General features: G+C 41.6%; 1 protein-coding gene and 2 long non-coding RNA genes across 5 annotated transcripts; 1 reads left to right on the top strand and 2 right to left on the bottom strand.

Moving 5' to 3' along the window:
* Positions 1–8,261: 8,261 nt before the first annotated feature.
* LOC117560363 lies at positions 8,262–9,608 on the bottom strand. Of its 3 annotated transcripts, none has more exons than XM_034237223.1 (6): positions 9,531–9,608; positions 9,287–9,363; positions 9,003–9,183; positions 8,670–8,907; positions 8,408–8,579; positions 8,262–8,315 (listed from the first exon to the last, which is right to left on the bottom strand). In XM_034237223.1, exons 1-6 carry the CDS (start codon positions 9,595–9,597, stop codon positions 8,286–8,288), a joined length of 765 nt encoding a protein of 254 aa, XP_034093114.1. In that variant the 5' UTR covers positions 9,598–9,608; the 3' UTR covers positions 8,262–8,285. The 3 variants fall into 3 exon arrangements, 2 of the variants coding, with proteins under 2 accessions (XP_034093114.1, XP_034093115.1); XR_004571155.1 differs by having other exon boundaries at positions 8,298–8,315; positions 8,716–8,907; XM_034237224.1 differs by having other exon boundaries at positions 8,292–8,579; positions 8,716–8,907.
* Positions 9,609–9,615: 7 nt separating this feature from the next.
* On the bottom strand, positions 9,616–10,457 carry LOC117560364. Its single transcript, XR_004571156.1, has 3 exons — positions 10,388–10,457; positions 9,961–10,237; positions 9,616–9,707 (listed from the first exon to the last, which is right to left on the bottom strand). It is a non-coding gene; the product is annotated as an uncharacterized LOC117560364 (long non-coding RNA).
* Positions 10,458–13,939: 3,482 nt separating this feature from the next.
* Positions 13,940–15,371, top strand: LOC117560362. The gene is made up of 3 exons (XR_004571154.1): positions 13,940–13,970; positions 14,896–15,131; positions 15,268–15,371. It is a non-coding gene; the product is annotated as an uncharacterized LOC117560362 (long non-coding RNA).
* Positions 15,372–22,740: the final 7,369 nt, after the last annotated feature.

Here is a 22,740-nt window from a genome sequence, read left to right as displayed (position 1 = left end):
CTCCCGTCGGGGACCCGATGGAGAGAGTAGCGGTTGATGTGGTGGGGCCGCTACCCTTGTCAAACAGGGGTAACCGCTACGTTCTCACGGCCATAGACTACTTCACAAAGTGGACAGAGGCGTATGCGCTCCCTGACCAAGAAGCAGAGACAGTCGCGGATGCCTTGGTGTCCGGCATGTTCAGCCGGTTTGGAGTACCGGAGACCCTGCACAGTAACAGAGAGATTTCCTTGCACCATGGGACAGCAGCTGGCCATGCTCACGTCGCGGCATCAGCGCGACTGGGACGAGCATCTGCCCCTGGTGCTCATGGCATGTCGGTCTGCAGTCCAGGAGTCATCAGCCTGTTCGCCGGCCCTCCTCATGCTGGGGAGAGAGCTTCGAACTCCTGCGGTGTTGGCGTTTGGTCGGCCACCAGATTCCCTGGACACGCCTCCTGGTCCTGAGTACACAAGGAGGCTGCAGGACCGGCTTGAGTCCGCTCATGCCTTTGCCCGCGAGCAGCAGAAAAGTGCTGCGGTGAGACAGAAGCGGAACTACGACATCAGGACCAGAGGGCAGCATTTCCGGGCCGAGGAACTGGTTTGGGTCTACAGCCCACAACGAACGAAAGGCCGGTGCCCAAAGTTGGACAGTCAGTGGGTGGGTCCTTGCCGAGTACTGGAGAGGGTGGGGGAAGTGGTCTACAGGGTGCAGCTGCCACCAAAGGGGAGAAAAGTGGTGCTCCACAGAGACAGGCTGGCTCCGTACAGAGGCGTCGCTTCCCCACAGACCGAAGGAACCTCGGGACACACAGACGTCCCATCGACATCCCTCCGCAGACCCCCCGGCGGACAGAGCAGCAGTCCCCCATCAAGGACTGAGAGTCCCCCCAGTCTTTCGGCGCCTGGGCCAGATCCGGCAACCCCAGCCCCCCTGCCGAGAAGGCAGACACGACCCCCGGGTCGTTTCAGAGACTTTGTGTGGTAGTAAGGTTATAGTGAGACCCCCCAGTTCCTGTAGAGGGCAAGAATGCGCCCTGGTCTCACTGGAAGGGATGGTAGTCCACCCAGCTCTTCCTAGTCAAAGTTCAGTGTGTAGGTGTAGTGTGGGGCTGTGTTTAGTTGTTCCTCGTAGGCGAGGAATTTTGTAGTGGGGGGGGGTAGACACTATAGAGGGCTGGGATTGTGGTGGGTTTTCTGTGTTTTCAAAGGCTACTGGTTTGGTTGGGGACAGCCAGTGGGGTAGTCCCTGCAGTGAGCTGGAGAGGGTGGGGGGAGTGTTTTGTACTGTGTTTTATATGTTCCTCGTGGGCGAGGAACTTTGTAGTGGGGGGGTAGTGTAGCGATCCTGATAGGCTACTCAGGGTGTCACTTAGGCATCCCCCGTCTCTCTGCCAATCATAGAGCTGCACCGTGATGGTGGCTGAGGTGCGGGCCTGTGGTTGGTCGAGCGGACGGGGGAGGGCGGGGAGTTGTGACGTAGACAGTGCTATATCTTGTGGTTGGTTTAGGAAATAAGTTAGTGTGCGGTAGAACCCACGAGGTGTACTTGACCTGTTATCATCTGTCTTCAAATACTAGTTATTAAAGCCTAATAACTACAAGCCTGTCTCCGACTCATCTTGGGAACGTTACAATATCAACAGTTAACCAATAGTGGACTATAAAGTCAATTATTACGTAGATAGGTTTATGGCTTATGCGTAAGGGTTCCTAACTTTAAGTGATGATATCAATAAGATAAAGCCCATTTTTTCACAGTAAACTATATAGAAATGTTATTATTTTAAACTACGTGTTGTTTTGGCTTGTATTTCAGGTTTTAGAATACCACACCAGTTACAGTTCGTTTAAAGATCACCCTGCCATTGTTTAAACTCCTCTCTGAGAGCCACATGGTCTACTTTCAAATCTCTTTGTCTACAGGTCAGAGTTTGAAATAAACGGGTGCCATCTTGTTTACATCACATGTTGATTAACAAACACAGGGCAGTCGCCATTTTGTGAAATGCAAATTCAAAGCACTCCTTTGTTTGTGCTTATAGAGAGGCGAAGTCCCTCCCCTTCCGAAAGCCTCCATGGGACCCCGGAAGCGAAAAATTATACATTGAAGTCAATGGAGAGAGAAAGGTTATCTTTTGATCCCGTTTGAATTGTGCCACGAATGATATGATGTTTGTCAATTTAAAAGAACATTTTGCAAGTCAAAAATAAATAAATGTGTCGTAAAACTGTGAAGTTACATATTTTTTCGTGTGAAACCGCTCAGTGAACTACAGGTCTCTCGTCTCGCACAATACGCGTCACCAACATAAAGATGGCCGTCACGTTAGCACATTTCACCACATTCTTTCAGAATGAGAATAAAAGTATTTTACGAGGTGAAAATCACTACAAGTCTGGGCACGTTGAGAGCTGTACCTATATGAAAGGGGAGTTAGTCGGTTCTGTAAAAGCCAGCATGCGGGACCGGCTTTACAAGGTTCCGGTGAGTAATATGAGTGCAATGTGTAACGTTAATGTCAGCTAGCTAACATTAGCTAACAAGGTACACTAACGTGTTTTGTTTTAGCAACTAGTTTTCTCCTTAAGAACTTCGTGGTCTCTGTTCATGCTGTGGATAACATTAGTGTTCACAAGAACAAGGTACACTCCCGTGTTTTGTTTTAGTTGCTCTTCAGATTGAAGCGGCCAGTTGTATATCGACAATAGGCCTACTGTATGTGTGATCTCCTTTTTCTCGTTGTGTCATTTGAGTTTATTTGCTGTGTGTCGATTCAAGGATTTTGGTTATCTAGGCACAGCTGTGTGTGACTCCATCTGGTACACTGGTATGTGTTTTCCTAATGTAGAGAGCATTGATTAATTAATAAACTACACACTGAGTCTAGATCCTGACCAAATCCTTTTTTATTGTTGATCAAATATTTTTCAAAAATGTATTCATACACATTTAGAAAAATACAATGTACAATTACAACCAATACAACACAAATTACAAAAAATACAGAAAAAACAAACAATAACAACAGACAAGAGGACAAAACTATGGAAAAATAAACCCTCCCACCCCCAGATCCGGACCATCCTTGTATTATTGCTCATTCAATCTATTATAGCATGCTAACAAATGGTACTTACTTTATTTTTACAGATCTGCATGGGAGACGATGGCGCGATGCAGAGCGCTGTCTGTGATTGTGCACAGGAGATGTACAAATGCAGCCACGCTGCAGCATTGGCAATATTTGCCATGTGGCAGATCAGCTCCACAGATGTTGAGTGCCAGTGGAGGAAAGCCTGGCACTTCCAAAGTAGTCCAGCCGGTGTCTCAACTTTACCAACAGCGAGAGGAGACATACAACCCACTGGCCAGAGACATCGCCAACTGTCAACTGGGGGGTTGTAAACGAGGCCGAAGGGGTGAAGGCTTTTGTGGAGGCCTATCAAGTGACAGTGTTCGAATCGAGTCTGGTCTCTTTGTGAGTGAGTCGGGTGTTTTGGGAGCATCACCCGATGGACTTGTGCAGCCATCTGCCCTGCTGGAGGCGAAGTGTCCACACAGCCAGAGGAACATGACCATCACGGAGGCAATCCAGTTACCATCCTTCTGTCTCCGTGAGGAGGGTGGGTCATATATTCTCAAGGAGAATCACCCATACTGGCACCAGGTCCAAGGGCAGCTGCACATCATAGACCGGAGTCTCTGCTACTTTGTTGTGTGGACCATGAAGGAGGCGATCATCATCCCCATCCCCAAAGACCCTGCATGGCATGGAAATCTCCTCCTCCTGGAACAATTCTACACCCAGCATATGCTCCCTGTGTTGGCCAGTAGAGAGGAGGACATTTCAATAAACATACTCTTAACACCCTCGGACTCTGCGTTGTGTTTCGTATGTGTGATGGGGTGTTATGCAGAGGGGAGGAAAACAGGACACAGCAGATTGGGATTGTGGTGGAGATGCTGAGCAGTTATTTAATTGTTGCATGTAATTATTATTATACTGCGTGCTTCTTAGTTATTGCATATTTTGCTGTAACATGGATCTGTATGTAACTCTATATTTACTTGTTATCTACCACACTTCCTTCTACATCATACACCATCATTATACATGATGGTGTATATAGGATATATATATTTGTATACATATCTGTAAATTGTATCATTTTATTTAAACGTCTTTTTGATCTCTCAAACTGAGTAAGATTGACAATAAAGTTGACTTTGAAAAATATATATATTCTTTATGAAAATAGTTGACTGTTGTCAAATGAATCCAAATGAAACGTTGGACTGAACTACAACTACGCCTTTAAATCTCTACGGACTGTTTTTCAGTGGGATGGCCAGTTCCTATCTTTAAACATTTATTCGTTTTTTCTCAGAACAGATTTGATTTTCTGAAGTTAATTTAACTTTGCCGACCATGTAAGGTCATCATTAAAAGGTACAATCAATTTGTTTAGGGTTGACTAAAATAATGAAAAACATTCATTTGGATAATTTACTGACAGAATAAGAAACTCAATGATGCTCTACTCACCTGTTCCCTTTTTATAAAGTGAAACAGTTGAAACGATAGATTTTAGTAAACTTAAAAACAACCTTCTCCAAAAGCTATCAAGGAATATACCGAATACTTGTTTTAGAACTTTATTACATATTTTTATATAAATAGTTTGAATGATCCATAATTGACAGAAGCTTGTGTTTACACTGACCTGTTACTCATATATTAATGTCTTTGTAACTTCAGTAAACCACTACCTCACTAATTTCTTTCATTCATCACGGTTCAGTAAACTAAGTGATACATGAACCAGTTTAATCATTATAATAACGTAGGATTGCAACTCTTTGAAACTGTAGGTGGCTCTTAAAAGAGCTGTTGTGTTTGGGTGTGCTGGTCTCAGGTCAGTCTAAGCCCTCTCTCCGCGGATGCGGCGGGCCAGCTGGATGTCCTTGGGCATGATGGGGACCCTCTTTGCTTGGTTCATCTTACTGGGGGGCAGCTACATGGATGTCGGTGCAGTCCACAATCATTGCGCAGTTGAAGGCAGAATTCATTTATTATTGACTCCGAATGAAGCACAACTTCATGTCATACAATACAATGACTTTATTTGTAATTGTGTAAAAAAATATGAGCATTGATTAGCAAGCAGGACCTGCAGGAACAGAGAATGGTGATGGAGCTGGGAAGAGAGAAGAATAAAGAAAACAGATCAACTTTATTATCGGATATTAAAAATTCAATTTCAAAACAAGTTGCCGCTCCTACAGTTTTCTAGTATGTAAAGATGATTTCACATGACCTATGCAAAATATCACACTCAATACGTGTGTGTCTCTGGGGGGTGCATTGTGCCTTTGATGTATATAAATAATATACCATAACCAAATACTATTACGTACAGTGGAAATCAGGTTGCCAGAGCAGGTCAGTGTGCATGTTCCTCAACGTCTCAGCAGTTACAGGTGAGGTAAAGAAAATAAAAGAGAAAAAGGTCAGTAACAACACTTTAAAGTAACAACACTTTGAATAATTATCTCTTCTAACAATTTTCTCTCAATAAGCACACAACGACTGTCTTTCCAACAAACAGATTGTCATCACAATGAAACACGTCCAGAAGAATGTCATGCAAAGCTCCCTGCCTGCCTTCGACTCTCCCTGAACTGCTTCCTTAGCACCCGGTGGAGGGCGCAGTAGGCTACTCTTCAAATGTTTCACGAAATACTTACCATCATGTTTGGTTACTGTTTAACATTTTGGTTTACTTCATGTAATAAAATAATAACTTCATGGTAAGGCTACTGAAAATGACAAGGCTAAGTAATGTAATGCTAACTAACGTGCTCGCTACTCGTCGCTACTAGCTAGGTAGCTAACTTGACTATGTTCCATGCACAACATGTATATTACCTATGATATTACCTGATATGTCTGATCCAGCGACTCCTGGTCCTTTCATCAGACGGGAATCGATAGAAGGAGCAAGTGGTATGATCACTTTTATGACTACAACCTGGTACAAAGCACACAGGCATCTTGTAAAAGTGAATTTATTTTTAGCGATCTATAATTTATTGGAGGGAATAAATCAGTTATGAGATCTTCTTCTTCTTCGCTTTAATTACGAGTCTTATTATAAATCACCGAGCATGCCTGTGACATCACTTACGCGACCCAGAATGGGATTTGGGATTTGTAGTCTTTGTAGTAGCGTATTTTTCATAGTCTTATATTTCAGCAGTTTTACGACAAAATGTGACTTTTTTGACATGGAACTGATTGTTTAAAGGAGACCTATCATGCTATATTTAAATGATATAGTGTATGACCATACCTATATAAGGTATATTTATACATTTTATTTTTCAAAATACCAAACAGATCATTTTTTAGCCATGCCTCGTTTCGCTCATTTTCGCTCTTTTCCAAGCCTGTCTTTGAAAATTCTGAGCAGCAGCTGACCACGCCCCCCTGCAGAAGAGCGGGGCATGAGCTGGTGAGAGTCACGTTAACATGCTTGCTGTGATTACGAGTGTGGAATAAACATGTCATCTCAGAGCAATGCATGTGTTCAAGCGTATTATCAATTTGATCCAGAGACTGACCCTGAAGCAGCGGAGGTTTTGGTGGAGGTGCAAAGATCTCGGTTGCAGCAGGACGTTTCTGAATGGTTAGTTGACAAGCTGTTGTTCCTATTTATTTTACTCTGTTACGATGATTGCTACTTATTCCGTTCATATTTTGGCTAATTAGCAATAATGCTATGTGTACAGTTTATAACTTAGAGCTTGTAACGCAAAAACAGCGATACATATATATATTTATAAAGGGAGACATTCATATTTTCAGCATATATACAATGGCCTCATTGCGTTTATTAATAGTTTACAGCCCTTTTCTTCCAACATCGTGCAACAACCGTTGGAAAGTTCAATAACTTAGGGTGATAAAAAGTATAACTCCAACAACACCTCAGTTGTCAGCAGTGTGTGTAGTTTCATGTGTTTTTAAAAGCTCAGTTATTGACTTCTTTCTACAGGTGTACATGTGCAAATTGCGCCACGATGCCTTCTGAACCGGAGAATGTGTGCTGCATGGCGATACCACAGGTAACATTTTTGATAGCTTCACTAAGTTGTCTGTTTAGAGAATGCATTTTTAACATGTCATTCAATATGTTTATCACACTAGGTGTCAAGACGGATGCAGGAACTTGAAGACTCTGTTAACTGTATGGTGGACCATCCTGGATTGGAGCCTGTGTGCCTGAATGTGTTCTCCCTGCAGAATGCATTGAATATTTATAGAGCTGAACATGGTTGACTACAGTTGAGGCAAATAGAGCAGTGAGTGGTTTGTTTCTTTTGACTGAAATTGTAAAACGAATGCTAATATTGTTCATGGAAATAAATACTGGTGTATATGGCTTTATGCAATCTTTCATTGTACATGTACTATTATATATATATATATATTATTACACAGCAATGGCATAACACACCCATGTGTACGACAAAAAAAGTCCACACACAACCTTATGCTTTTGAAATCAGAATATTCTTTACCCATCCAAACATGAATAATCACGACACATTTGATATCAACTCGGAACTTTATTGTCAAAATCAACGGTTCTTTGAACCCATAAAAAAAAACGAAATGTACTTGTATTTTGTATAAATGACACAATATATCTTTTTAATGATTGCAGGCGTCACAGGTATCTAGCCTACAGAAGCTTTGTGAGCTGGTGCTGGGGCTTCCTTGGACGCAGGATCAGAGTGGTGATTCCGGCCTGCGTTGTCCTCAGGATTCGCAGGGAGTTTCCTGATCCGCGAAATGTGTATGTTGGGTTCAGACAGCAGCCAAATTGAACCGTGTAACATACCCGGAGATGACCTCCTCCCTGTCAGGTCGCTCATATTGGGAACACAGGTCCTCTGGGATGGGTATCTTCAGAAGCTCCTGTGTGAATGGTGCAGGGTCCACAAAGACTTGGTCGAATATGAGGTCCATCAAGTTGGCCACGTAGCCTGTGTAATATTAAAAAAAGCACAACAAAAAATGTGGTTTAGATATGCATGTAAAAAACTGAAAGTTCTTTCTAATTTTTTTATTTTATATTTGTAAATAGTTGTATAATAAATATTTTAAACACTTACGGAATGTGGGGTCAGTCTTTACTGGTTTTGCTCTGCATTCTCCCTTCCTGGCCTTTGGGAACTGCAGTTTATATAGAGGGTTTCCAGTGGATGTAGTGGCTTGTGCACGCTCAGCGTTTTCATTGTAGTGCAGGGCTGCCAGGTACAGTCTTTCATTTCCGCCATGAGGGGAAAAAAAGTAAATAATAGCAAAGAATGTACAAATTGTCACTAATTAGTAAGTAACTATGGTTTATTTTACCTGCACAACATTCCAAGAAATGGAAACACAACATTCTTTGGAGCAAAGCGCAGGATGATGGCATGGAATGACTCCAAAGATTAAGTCTGGTGGTGTGGGCTGAGTTTGGCCACAGCTTTCAAAATCCTCTTGGTTGAGAGAATTGTCTCCAGCTTGTGAAAGGCCGGCGTTCCTAAGAATTTGAAAATCAAAGTCATATTTGAATTGTCATGCTTTATAGATTGTGTCTGACAACATCCTGTATTCAATAGTTGTCCCTTACAAATATTTATAGAGGAGTAATGTAATATGGTTTATGAACAACATACCTGCAGCCATCCATTGGTATTGCGCAATGCGCAGTGGATGAAGGCACTTAGGGAACCATTTGGCCACTCTCTCAGGCCCGGTGGTGGAGGTTGCTGCAGTCCAGTATATGTGGTTTCTTATACTCTTCACCCACCCTCGAAGTTTTTCGCAGTCCTTCTTTTTTGCAGCCTTCTCCAGTTGCTTAGAAATCCCTAATAAATACATTTAACATGTAGTTAATATACATACAAGTTTACTCAAAATATTATTATATTATTATTATAGAAATTAACATAAATAAAAATACCTTTTTCTATGTGCCACACATCAAAGAATTGGGTGATGCTGCTTTCCCTTAGGAATTTCTGAATTTGCAGATGTCTGTCCGTGACAATACAGTCCAGAGTCACACCACGTTCCTTTAACAACTCCAGACTCCTTTTCAGGCCCTCTAACTCCATGTGGTAGCTTCCACCAACCTCATTGCTCTGTTATGACACATACAAATAACCATTGATACACACATTTTAAATATAACGTGCAAACAGTGTTAAAGAAAAAAACATTGATATTTCATTTCACCCCACTTACCTGAACCAACTGGAGGTCAACGACTTTGTTGTTCTTCAGGTCCATCATAGTGTAGCTTCCGAACTTTGCATAGTGGCCTGTGAAAATATGTTTTACAGTAATTACTTTTCTCTGCGGATGGTGAATTTGTATTTTTGCTTGTAGTGTTTAGCATATGTTTTTCAGAAACCATTAATTGAATAAATCACACATAGTGAAACCCCTTTCTGAAATGTAAAATGTGAATTATATAAAAAATACATACCTGGAGAGTCAGCCCTCATATCACCACCAACTATCACTTTCTCCTCTGCATGGAGCTTCTGTAGCATGCCTTCCTGTGATTTTTACCAGTAAGAAACAATCGCTGGCTCAATGAACATCCTGGCATGCCTTCGGAAGGTGTTGTATTTGCATAGCTGCATATTCATTGTTTGAAGACCTAATGGTTGAAAGAAAACCGCAAGAACACATTTTAATCTCAAAGATCACCTGTAGATTTGTTGACGAGTCGATGAGGAGAACCAGGAAAGTGCAAATGAGCTGCCCTTTTTTAAACAGGGAAAGAGCTGAACATGTCATTATTTTATGTCATCATTTTCTCACTCTTGTTATTGTTACCTTGTCCTATCTTATTCAACAACAACATTTGCATTTTCAAACATTGGCAATACAATCTTCTGCAGTTAATTGACCTTTGAAAGTTTGTAGAAAGATGCTCTGTTGACATATGTTGCAACTGATAGCTGCAGGTTTCCAACTGGAGTACTCCCAAGAACAGGCTGGCTATTCCAGTTTCTTGTAAACTGACAATGGGGGCACAGCTGCTGCACTGATATGAATGTACCGATCCTTCTGGTTTGTACATCACACACACGCTTGCACACAGGACATGATTCAAAAAGCTCCATGAGGCAGGTCTCATACACGATGTATGTGTTGATCGTCTGGGGGGGGTTTTGTTCTTGACCACTAAAACAAAAAAATAGAAGTTAATATCCATCACACAGATTGTTGCTTTAGAGATCTTTGGTGTTTCCCTATTATCAATGTTTGAATTATATACAGCAAAAAATACAATACATAGACAAACTCACACATAGTGATATTTCAGTAACTTACGACATGGCTGTTGTTTCTGTAGCATTTGTTATGGATTCTGCTGGATCATAAGTTGCATCCTGGCCTTCGGAAAATCACCAAAGAAGAGCTTCCCTCAAATGGATCTTCGTATTCCTCTTCAAGATCCACACGGGGCCTCTTTGGTGGTCTCTTTAAGGGGGTGGATGTTAAAAAGGGCACTGGCACTTCCAACGGAAGTGTTTCGACACCAACGCTTCTGCAGGGAATTTTAGCCTGGACAGCTGTAACATAATTGTATTTGACATTAAAACAAACAAAAAGATAAAACAAAAATATTTTTACAACAATTAGAAGCACACAAATTAAAGGCTACAACATCAGAATGTCAAGATGTATCCAAAGAACATTTGAAAAACGTGCTTCTAACCTGTACTTCGATGTGAACCAAGAGTCCTCGAGGATAGCTGTGTACGAACAGTACGGTACTTGGGTGGGTCAGTCTGACATGCAGAATCTGTCATCACAGGTAATCTGCTGGTAGCATGTGAGGTGCTGGCCTGTAAAGAAGAAAACAAAATCATCTCAATTTAGTATTCAGGATGAGAAAATACTATTTGGATAAATATAGTCTGAAATCCCAAAAGATGGGGCTAAAACTCTCTATTTAGCAAAGCTCTTTGCTTAGCCTTTTCCAATCTGAGTTAGTTTTGAACCGTAACGTGCATGCTGTGTTTCTGACTCAATACAGATGATGTGTTGGAGAGGGGCTGAGCTCAGTAGACTGACTGTAATGAGTGCTAGCCACTAATTAGCCTGTTGCTAGGTAAGGCCTCGTCAACAACAACAGACCAACGGGGCTTTAGCTCCGTTTAACTCGTGGTGTGTGTCCCCCCCCCCTCGCATACATACACACAGTGTTGTATCCTAACACATCCCCATTTATATTCATGTGCGCAAACAAGTAAACATACAAAAGCTTTTACATATAACGCTGCAAAAAACGGCATGTCTCATTAGCGTAGCGTAGCTTAGCTTACAGATCTGATCGTTCTTACAGACTACAATCACAAAAGCTTTTACATATAACGCTGGAAAAAACGGCACTTACCTACAGAAGATTACGTTTGTTATTATAACTTACTCAATATGATTTTAGAGGATACAAAATACTAATAAATAAGAGAATAAATACTTGTGTTATCGGCTAGGGCGTGGATTTACAGCCTTCACACAGATCGCCATTACGGCAGTATGTCTGAACATGTTAGCAAATGCCTGATAATTAAAATAAAAGACAAAGCAAAGACTGCGGAGCGTACAATATAAAATGTTATAAAAACATATAAACACCTAACCGATTACTATTTGGGTTTGAGGCGACATTGATACGGCGAAGCTACATGCTACATGTTACATACTACAAGCTAGAGATAGCTTTATCAGGAAAAACACCGCTAAATAAAAACTTACAGCTTCAAAATTGGATGTGTCCTCACTGGCCTGCTCCCGGATGGTTGGTATTGATCCCGGGTTTAGCATTAGCTTGGAGGCATATCCGTGTTGGACTTGAGAGAAGTTCATAAACATGTCCGTGGTAAAATGTTTGGAACACACAAACAGAAATCTGCCGTGGTCTTCTGGCACATGTCCCTTGAAAATGAAGTCTAGCCACAGATTATTTTCTTTTTCCACTGATGGCATTGCATGCAGTCCCCTGTCCCGAGTCTTGCAGCCAACAACAGCACAAAGTTTCACTCGCTTAGACATCCTGGCAAGAGCAGACAAAAACACAGATGTGACTGGAGTTGATTTAGCCTGCCGATAGCCTATATGCGAATGAGAGGTTTGGCAATGCACGTGGCCGTGGCTCATTCCCCTGATAGGTGGAGAGTTGACCAATAAGCGGAGCACGTCTCTTTGTGACGTAGGAAAGTATTGAAATCTGGATCCGTTTTTTTCAGATCCGTTTCAGCCACTTTTTTAGAGATTTGGCGAAGGAGGAAAATAGAGAGGGTTGTGTTTTCTGACACTTGGTGAGTTCCCTGGAACACCGGGGACACATATTCATGTATAAAAGACGTCCAAAGGTGCATTTTGCATGATAGGTCCCCTTTAAGATTGACAAACATCATATGTGTAGTTCGTGGCACAATTCAAACGGGATCAAAATATACGTGTTCTCTCTCCATTTAATTCAATGTAAATGTTTCGCTTCCGGGGTCCCATGGTCCGGAAGTAGATGGGCGTGACTTCGCCTCTCCATGCAGCTGGTTGCAGGAGATGAGGCATTTTTCTAGGCATTCCATCTTGTAAAGAACATCATACTTCTTGTCAGAGTTGGAACTACAAAATAGTCAGGTTACCTTACCGTTGGAAGTTTGGTATTTGTAGGGAAGGAATATTGTATTTCCTAAAAATCCAATCTGATTTTGGAAGTATTTCTGCTTGCAAGTGTGTATTGGCGGTTTTTTGAATATTCTTGTTTGCAAATGTGTTTTGGCGGTTATGTGCTGTGCTGTTTTACCATAGTGTAATTTTCTTCCCATTTTTAAGATATTTTTAAGGAAAATAAGCTTCTTCTTGTTAAATAGAGGTCAGTTTTGCAACAGCTATCCCTAGTGGATTGAGCTGGAAATTACAACAGCGCACTGCTGGTAATCTTCATCGCCAAGATAGAATTGCAAAGTGGTTTCTAATTATAAGATGAGAAACTTTACATAATAGTCTTTCAAACTAGACTGTAGTATATTCAAACACCAATTTGTTGAAGCTAACACAAGTTGTGACATTTGCATAATTGCATACACTTCGGTATGCACTGTACACAGTAGATTTAGATGTTCACCAGATTTCTAAATTTCATATTTTAAAAAGTCAAAACCATACACTGTAAAAATGTTATTTTTTAAACATTTCTGATTTTAACATTTGCATAATTATTATCTTTTAATTTTATTTATTAATTTTTTACAAAAAACTTAAAGGGGACCTATCATGCAAAATGCACCTTTGAACGTCTTTTATACATGAATATGTGTCCCCGGTGTTCTAGGAACTCACCAAGTGTCAGAAAACACAACCCCCTCTATTTTCCTCCTTAGCCAAATCTCTAAAAAAGGGGCTGAAACGGATCTGAAAAAAACGGATCCAGATTGCAATACTTTTCTACGTCACAAAGACGTGCTCCGCTTATTGGTCAACTCTCCACCTATCAGAGGAATGAGCCACGGCCACGTGCATTGCCAAACGTCTCATTCGCATATAGGCTATCGGCAGGCTAAATCAACTCCAGTCACATCTGTGTTTTTGCCTGCTCTTGCGAGGATGTCTAAACCAGTTAAACGTTGTGCTGTTGTTGGCTGCAAGACTCGAGAAAGGGGACTGCATGCAATGCCATCAGTGGAAAAAGAAAATAATCTGTGGCTAGACTTCATTTTCAAGGGACATGTGCCAGAAGACCACGGCAGATTTTTGTTGGTGTGTTTCAAACATTTTACGACGGACATGTTTATGAACTTCTCTCAAGTCCAACACGGATATGCCTCCAAGCTAATGCTAAACCCGGGATCAATACCAACCATCCGGGACCAGGGCCAGTGAGGACACATCCAATTTTGAAGCTGTACGTTTTTATTTAGCGGTGTTTTTCCTGATAAAGCTATCTCTAGCTTGTAGTATGTAGTATGTAGCATGTAGCTTCGCCGTATCAATGTCGCCTCAAACCCAAATAGTAATCGGTCAGGTGTTTATATGTTTTTATAACATTTTATATTGTACGCTCCGCAGTCTTTGCTTTGTCTTTTATTTTAATTATCAGGCATTTGCTAACATGTTCAGACATACTGCCGTAATGGCGATCTGTGTGAAGGCTGTAAAGCCACGCCCTAGCCGATAACACAAGTATTTATTCTCCTATTTATTAGTATTTTGTATCCTCTAAAATCATATTGAGTAAGTTATAATAACAAACGTAATCTTCTGTAGGTAAGTGCCGTTTTTTTTGCAGCGTTATATGTAAAGGCTTTTGTGATTGTAGTCTGTAAGAACGATCAGATATCATCGATCTGTAAGCTAAGCTACGCTACGCTAATGAGACATGCCGTTTTTTCCAGCGTTATATGTAAAAGCTTTTGTGTGTTTACTTGTTTGCGCACATGAATATAAATGGGGGTGTGTTCGGATACAACACTGTGTATGTATGTGAGGGGGGACACACACCACGAGTAAAACGGAGCTAAAGCCTCGTTGGTCTGTTGTTGTTGACGAGGCCTTACCTAGCAACAGGCTAATTAGTGGCACTCATTACAGTCAGTCTACTGAGCTCAGCCCCTCTCCAACATATCATCTGTATTGAGTCAGAAACACAGCATGCACGTTACGGTTCAAAACTAACTCAGATTGGAAAAGGCTAAGCAAAGAGCTTTGCTAAATAGAAAGTTTTAAGCCCCATCTTTTGGGATTTCAGACTATATTTATCCAAATAGTATTTCTCATCCTGAATACTAAATTGAGATGATTTTGTTCTAACTATGTTTTCTTCTTTACAGGCCAGCACCTCACATACTTACTAATTAGTGACAATTTGTACATCCTTTGCTATTATTTACATTTTTTTTTATCATGGCGGAAATGAAAGACTGTACCTGGCAGCCCTGCACTACAATGAAAACGCTGAGCGTACACAAGCCTACATCCACTGGAAAGCCTCTGTATAAACTGCAGTTCCCAAAGGCCAGGAAGGGAGAATGCAGAGCAAAACCAGTAAAGACTGACCCCACATTCCGTAACTGTTTAAAATATTTATTATACAACTATTTACAAATATAAAATAAAAAAATTAGAAAGAACTTTCAGTTTTTTACATGCATATACTAATCTAAACCACATTTTTTGTTGTGCTTTTTTTTAACATTGCACAGGCTACGTGGCCAACTTGATGGACCTCATCTTCGACCAAGTCTTTGTGGACCCTGCACCATTATGAGCGACCTGACAGGGAGGAGGTCATCGCCGGGTATGCTACACGGTTCAATTTGGCTGCTGTCTGAACCCAACATAGACATTTCGCGGATCAGGAAACTCCTGCCTCCCTGAGGACAACGCAGGCCGGAATCACCACTCTGATCCTGCGTCCAAGGAAGCCCCAGCACCAGCTCACAAAGCTTCTGTAGGCTAGATACCTGTGACGCCTGAAATCATTAAAAAAAATATTTAGTGTCATTTATACAAAATACAAGTACATTTAGTTTTTTTTATGGGTTCAAAGAACCGTTGATTTTGACAATAAAGTTCCGAGTTGATATCAAATGTGTCGTGATTATTCATGTTTGGATGGGTAAAGAATATTCTGATTTCAAAAGCATAAGGTTGTGTGTGGACTTTTTTTGTCGTACACATGGGTGTGTTATGCCATTGCTGTGTAGTATATAATAGTACATGTACAGCCATATACACCAGTATTTATTTCCATGAACAATATTAGCATTCGTTTTATAATTTCAGTCAAAACAAACAAACAAACCACTCACTGCTCTATTTGCCTCAACTGTAGTCCACCATGTTCAGCTCTGTAAATATTCAATGCATTGTGCAGGGAGAACACATTGTGGCTTCAAAGACAGGCTTGGAATAGAGCGAAAATGAGCGAAACGAGGCATGGCTAAAAAATGATCTGTTTGGTATTTTTGAAAAATAAAAAGTATAAATATACCTTATATAGGTATGGTCATACACTATATCATTTAAATATAGCATGATAGGTCTCCTTTAAGTTTTAAATAAAAACATCTTTAACTTAAAAAAAAAAATATATATATAACTTTAAAAAACAAAAAAAAGCTAGATTTAAAGTTCGGATGACATAGGATATTATTTATCAGGAACGAAGGTGCTAGTCGGAGGATTAGTGCTTCGATCTTTGATAACTTAATAATTTCATTCGAATAGGAAGAGAGCATGTCACCGAAAGAAACTAAGTTGAGACCAGACGCAGAGCCAGGCTCAACTGCAGATATCAAGGAAAGGGTACAAATCAGATCAGATTATTTAACCTTTCCAAGTAAAAGACTGAAGACATGGAACCAAATGGGGAAACTGTTGGAACAGTGGCAAACAAGAGGACTGATTCCAGCAGATGATCAACCTGGACCAACGAAAGCACATAGAACAGCTGTAATTGACTATGAGAATGGAGAATACCTGCAACAGCAATAAGCATGGATCAAAGCCGGACAACCCCCTTGGTATGGACCTGCTAAAAGCGCTATGAACAGAGCTTAAAAAAAGAAAATCTAGAGTTACAAGTCTGGTACTCCATCTAAAATATGTCAGCCAAGGATCAACGAACAGCATGTATGTGGTTCAAGGAGCAGAGCTCACGGCAAAGGAAGATAAGAAAGACAAGACAGAAGAAGCTCCACTTATGCAAAAACTTCAAAGCTCCATCCAAGCTTGACTGATGCGCCTCCTCCCTACATGACAGAAGAACACCTTTTCTTTCAACCCTCAATACAAGCTTTCTTTTGGTGCTTTAGGAGGAGTATTGGAGTTGGACGGTCTCCCCACAGCTACACGTGTCAAAGACTGAGCTCAACAGAAGATTGGAAGAACTCGGCAGAAGAATGGAAGAGGAGCTCAACAGAAAAATGGAAGAACTCGGCAGAAGTATGGAAGAGGAGCTCAACAGAAAAATGGAAGAACTCAGCAAAAGAATGGAAGCACAACTCAAGAGAAGAGAAGGCGAAGGTTCTCCAGACACAACAACAGTAACTGAAGCTGGAAGACTCAAGAACTGCTCAAAACTCATGCTACCGGTGATAGCGGCTGGAGAGGGAGGATTGAAATACTAATCATGGACTCACAGAGACATGGAAGCATTAGTGGCAAAGCTACCTCCACTCATCAAAGGAGGTCAGAAGTGGGTGAATGATCTGGAGAGATACACAGCCCAAGACCACCTGTGCTTGGGGGACATGAGGGCCCTGCTTGGACGGATTGAAGGACGACTTGAGGCAAAAGCAATAGATTCTGAGGCCAATTGCACGACTTAGATGACACCCCATTCAACTACATCAGGTCGAATTATTGGGCTGCTATTCGTCACATCTACCCGACAATACGCATTTTAGATGTCCCTCAACAGCCTGAGGAAAGGCACGGAGGAAGAAATGCATGCCTTCTTGAAGAGATTTGAAGGAGTGTGGGAGGACTACACTGGAGAACGACATGATCTTTCTCCACCTGTTGAAATGTGGTGGAAGAAAGCTGTCGTTAAAATCCTTCCCCCATCAGTGCAGGCAAGCCTGGATAACGTGGTGGGATTATACACTAAACCCATTGAAGAATGGGGACTACATCTCATTCACCACAATATGAAATACCAAGCAACACAGAGGGAAAATGATGAAGACGACAAAAAACTAGCTAGAAGACTAACCTGTCTTGAAGATACAAATAGCTGAGAAAGATACCGAAGCTAATAAAAACAAGAAAGCGTCAAGGAAAATGGCAGCTACATCAGAGATGGCCATAGAACCAGAGAAGGCAGGGCAGACACCTCAAACAGTTGAATCTCAGATAGTGCCAGAGAATCAGATGCAGAACCGACCACCAGGAGGTTTCCGAGGAGGCAGAGGCAGAAGACGTTTACGGTTTGAGGGATGTTACCATTGCAGCCAAATGGGCCATTGGACCAGATATTGCCCGCAACTACTAAGGCAACACTGTCCTTCACTGCAAACATCGCTGCTACAACCCGTTGCTGCAGATACACGCTTTACAACATCAGGAAGATACGTCCCCAGCTGACTCAGAAAGCGACTCAGGTTCTGGTCCAGGCTCTCGTCATCTCACGCCTAGACTACTGCAACTCCCTCCTGGCTGGTCTACCTGCATGTGCCATCCGACCTCTGCAGCTCATCCAGAATGCAGCGGCCCGTCTGGTCTTCAACCTTCCTAAATTCTCCCACACCACTCCGCTCCTCCGCTCCCTTCACTGGCTTCCGGTAACTGCTAGAATCCACTTCAAGACACTGGTACTTGCTTATCATGCTGCGAATGGATCTGGCCCTTCCTACATCCAGGACATGGTTAAACCGTACACCCCAGCGTGTGCACTACGCTCTGCATCAGCCAAACGACTCGTTGCGCCCTCGCTGCGAGGGGGACCCAAGTTCCCATCGGCGAAAACACGTGGGTTTGCTGTCCTGGCTCCAAGATGGTGGAATGAGCTCCCCATTGACATCAGGACGGCAGATAGCTTGCACATCTTCCGGCGCAAACTGAAAACTCATCTCTTTCGACTCCACTTCGAGCGTTAGAACTATTAACGAAGCACTTTTATACTAATAAAGGACTGGCTTACCTAAAGCCAGTTGAGTAGCACTTGAAATGTTTGGCTCTATGAAACCTGATGTACTTATATGATTCTGTTTTCTTCAAGGTTGTGTCTTCCTGGTCGAATGTACTTATTGTAAGTCGCTTTGGATAAAAGCGTCAGCTAAATGCAATGTAATGTAATGTAATGTAATGCAACACCCACCACATGCACCAAACAACGGCCCTCCATGTAGTTACCCCGGGGGAGGTTTCCATGATGACAACGGAGGCAGGGGGTCCCAGAGATGTCAAAGACGAACAGGGGTGCCAAACATGACCCAAATGCCACTGACAGCCTGTTATCAACCACAACAATGAGGAAGCTCAGAGGGCCAGACCACCAGGTGATGCATCTTCAGCACAAGTGTATTTTGAAATCCAGCTACATTGAGCCACATCTGTCACCACAGGAGGGAGAGGTTGAATGTTATTTAAAAGATAGTGAGTAGCATATTGCATTTACACATAAAGCATCCACAGATTAGTAGAAGATTAAAACATAGTAGAACATTTAGCAGACTATTTTTGTAATTATGAGAAGGATAGAGATTACGAGTGATGTTGTTCCCCCACACAGAAAACTATTGTGTCCACACAGCTAGTGAGGTCAAGACGATGGGGTTTCCACTCAAAAATATGAAGACGGAAACCTAGTACTCGCCCAAGAGGGAGAATCCTTGCCAAGTCCTCCTGTTTACACCGACTGCAGTTCAAGGGGCGGCGATACACCTGACGTGAAGCTGTTGAGACCTGAAAACAGAAACTCGATTCTGCTGTGGTGAAGTCTGGCTACAAAGGGAGGTGTCCGATAGGGTCGCTTGTCTCAAACCAGTGAAGAAGTCAACAAGAACCCAGCAGAACTAGAGAGTGACTGTTAGCGGGAGAACAGTGACAGAGCGACAGAGACTGGCACAACATTTTCCAGCCAGTACATAGATAGACCCCGGCAGAAGACCGGGGCTGTGTTTAAAGGGGAACTTCATTTATTGTTAGTGGAAGTGTAGTTTTTTAGTCAAACAATTATGTGATTTATGGAGTCAGATTACATTTTTCTCATAAACACCATTTTATAATCGGTCTGAAGTATCTGTTTTAAGGCAATGAGCTGCAGACTAAATAACCTAACACTGATTGAGAGCTTGGATGAAGAAGTTGTAGGGTTTTTACTGCAGTTTCAAGAATAAGTCTTTATTTATTCTTGAGTAACTTTACTGATTTATAATGTAGTGCGTAAGGCAATATCTCATTTTGAGTGAGGGGCACCAGCCCTTCATGCATGTCACCCTCTGTGAGAATGGTTCGTATTTTCCCTCTAGTTTGGAGAAATATTATTTTATCATATGTTAGTTCAGCAGTATCAACCAATCCTCTAATCCTAGAGTTGAGACGCATTACCAGGGGTATTGTTTTTCGCAGCAACAATGATGCATAATACCATGACAAAAGCCATTATTGAAACAAGTAAACAATTTTTTGTGCTAATGGCAGATTTTTCAGAAAGCCATACATCATACGATATTTTGTACGCCTTATGGGTACACGGAGAAGTTATATTTATTTAATGCAACGTTATGGGTTTTACATGTCCTGTTCAGAATAGGGTAATCATTGCAATATTAATTGAGCATGTTATGCTCAAAGGAGGGAGTGTCATGATTATACAGATATATTGATTTCAGTGACGTTGTAGTTAATAAATAATAACATGTAGTTAACAATAGGTCTCATAACAACGAAAGGTATGCCGACGCTTGGGCCTCCTCCAAGGAGGGAGTGGTCCAGTTTTAGATATTAGACGAATAAAAGTAATGAATATGTCAGAACTCTGAGTAATATTATCCAAGTGTTGTCTACACAGGCTAGGAAAGCTACAGAGATACCAGACGAGACACCAGAAGAGACTCCTGTTCGGCCAGGTGATTGGGTGAGGGTGAAAGTTCACAAAAGACAGTGAGCTGATCCCCGGTGGTCGGAACAGTGAGAAGTTGTAATGAACTTCACACGCGCTCCGGTTTAAAGGTAAAGACAAAGGAGCAAATTGACACCACCTCACACATTGTCACCCTTCACTGGCAACTTCCAGAACATTATTGGGAGTTAGGACTGATTTGGCAGAGGTGGAACAAAACAATAAATAGAAATAAGATAAAGATAGAAACAGCTCAAAAGACGAATTGTCTATAGATTTTTATAGACTGTACACTAAAGTGAAAACCTATTTTTGTTTTACATCTGAAAAAGAGTCCAATTTTTGTATACGTTATAATAGTACTCATTATTTAAATTCTGTAACTGACACAACCATGGAGAAAATAGAGATGATGTCAAGAACAAAGCCAAAGCAATTGTGGGGTCCCCTAGGGATAAGAGTCAGAATAGCATTGTTGATTGTGCTCATTACACTTGGCACCTTTCTGGTTGGATGGGGAGTACAATATCAAGTAAGACATGGATCCATTAGTCCACTCATAGAGAATGCCCACATCACTAACAAAACTCCAGCTGTGTTTCAGAGAGTTTCACTTATCCCCAGAGCCAAAAGATCAGCTGAGCAACAAGAGGAGGAGTTAGAAATACTCGGTCCCAAAGGTGAGGTGGTTATAATCAAGATGATTCACCCCCCTATATGCAGTTATTGTATCAAATGATGAGATGGGTTTAAGTGATCGGGATAATCAGTGATGGGGATTTACAGATTAGGGGAATCTCCAAATACACTGGATCCATGTTTTAGTCTGTGCCAGAAACACCCCTGTTAAGTTTATGGACAACCGACCGGTGACCTGAGCACAATTATTGAAAAATGATTACAGTAGAAACAGGCTACTAACCCACAAGTACAGCTTTGTACGTACAAACTCTATGTACAAAATTCCCCAGCAGATTGTGGCGACATTGCAGATATGTCCAGACACAAAAGTTACTTATGTTCTAAATAACAGTGAGATTTGAAATGATTGAGAAAATATGGGGACGTTCTTTTATAGTGTGTGAAATATGTGGTGCTTGAAACATGTAGGTATTTCAATTTATAGAAGAAAATGGTTTCCTGAAAGAGTTAATTAGAGTAAACATATTACAGTGGGTGAAAGCAATGTTTAGGGATATGGTAAAACCATTAGTAGACATGAATTGTGTTTAGATGACATTTAACACTAGAACAGATAGTAAGATTAGGAAAATAGAGTGGAAAGGGTTGGATTTATTTTACCTCAGTGTGTTAGAATTAACTATAGGTAATGCGTCCCGAGATCTCTCTCTCTCTCTCTCTTTCTCTCTCTCTGCCTGTCAGACCGCTACGGCCCCATCTTCCAAGCAGACAAAAGACCTCACCACGGAAGACTCCTCCTCCTCCATCGAACAGACAGAGAACCAGAGCTGAACCAGCAACGACGAGACTGCATCCAGAACCATCTCCAGACTCCACCTGAGGCATCCAGAACCAAAACCAGGTGACATAAAGAGGCATGCTCTCATCAGTCCCCCACAGGACATGAACTTCCAAGCTGAGCCACGAGATTTGGCACAAGAGCAGAGTGTGGGACATGAGAGCAGAATACGCCCTCCATGCAACAGCGAAGAGACTGTAGAGGAGAAGATGAAATGCAAAGCATTTGGACCACTGGAAAGAGTTACAGCGGAAGGATCCAAGGGCGGATGGACTGAGGAGAAGACAGGACGGAGGAGTTGGCGTGGTCCAGCAGAACGTGAGGGGGTCGTGACTTGACAACCAGAGAAGGAAAACGGGAGTGAGTGAGTTTACACATAAACACATTTATTCACCAACGAGAAATACGTAAAGAAACAGATTTATTAGCCATGAATTAATCAATTGGTACATTTATAAAGTAAGAAAGAGGAAACGATTAAATAATGCTAAAAACACACTGAGGGTAGAACATATTATTCAATCTTTTCATCATATAAACAAATTATTCTTTAAGAGATTCCAATTCATGTGCGAATTTGGGGAAGATTTAATTTGTTACAAAACAAATCTACAGTTTAAAGGGATA

The sequence above is a fragment of the Gymnodraco acuticeps genome, unplaced genomic scaffold (assembly GCF_902827175.1).
Source record: "Gymnodraco acuticeps unplaced genomic scaffold, fGymAcu1.1, whole genome shotgun sequence".
Taxonomy (NCBI): domain Eukaryota; kingdom Metazoa; phylum Chordata; class Actinopteri; order Perciformes; family Bathydraconidae; genus Gymnodraco; species Gymnodraco acuticeps.
The sequence above is the reverse complement of the archived record's forward strand: the minus strand, read 5'-3'. Positions and strand labels throughout refer to the sequence as shown.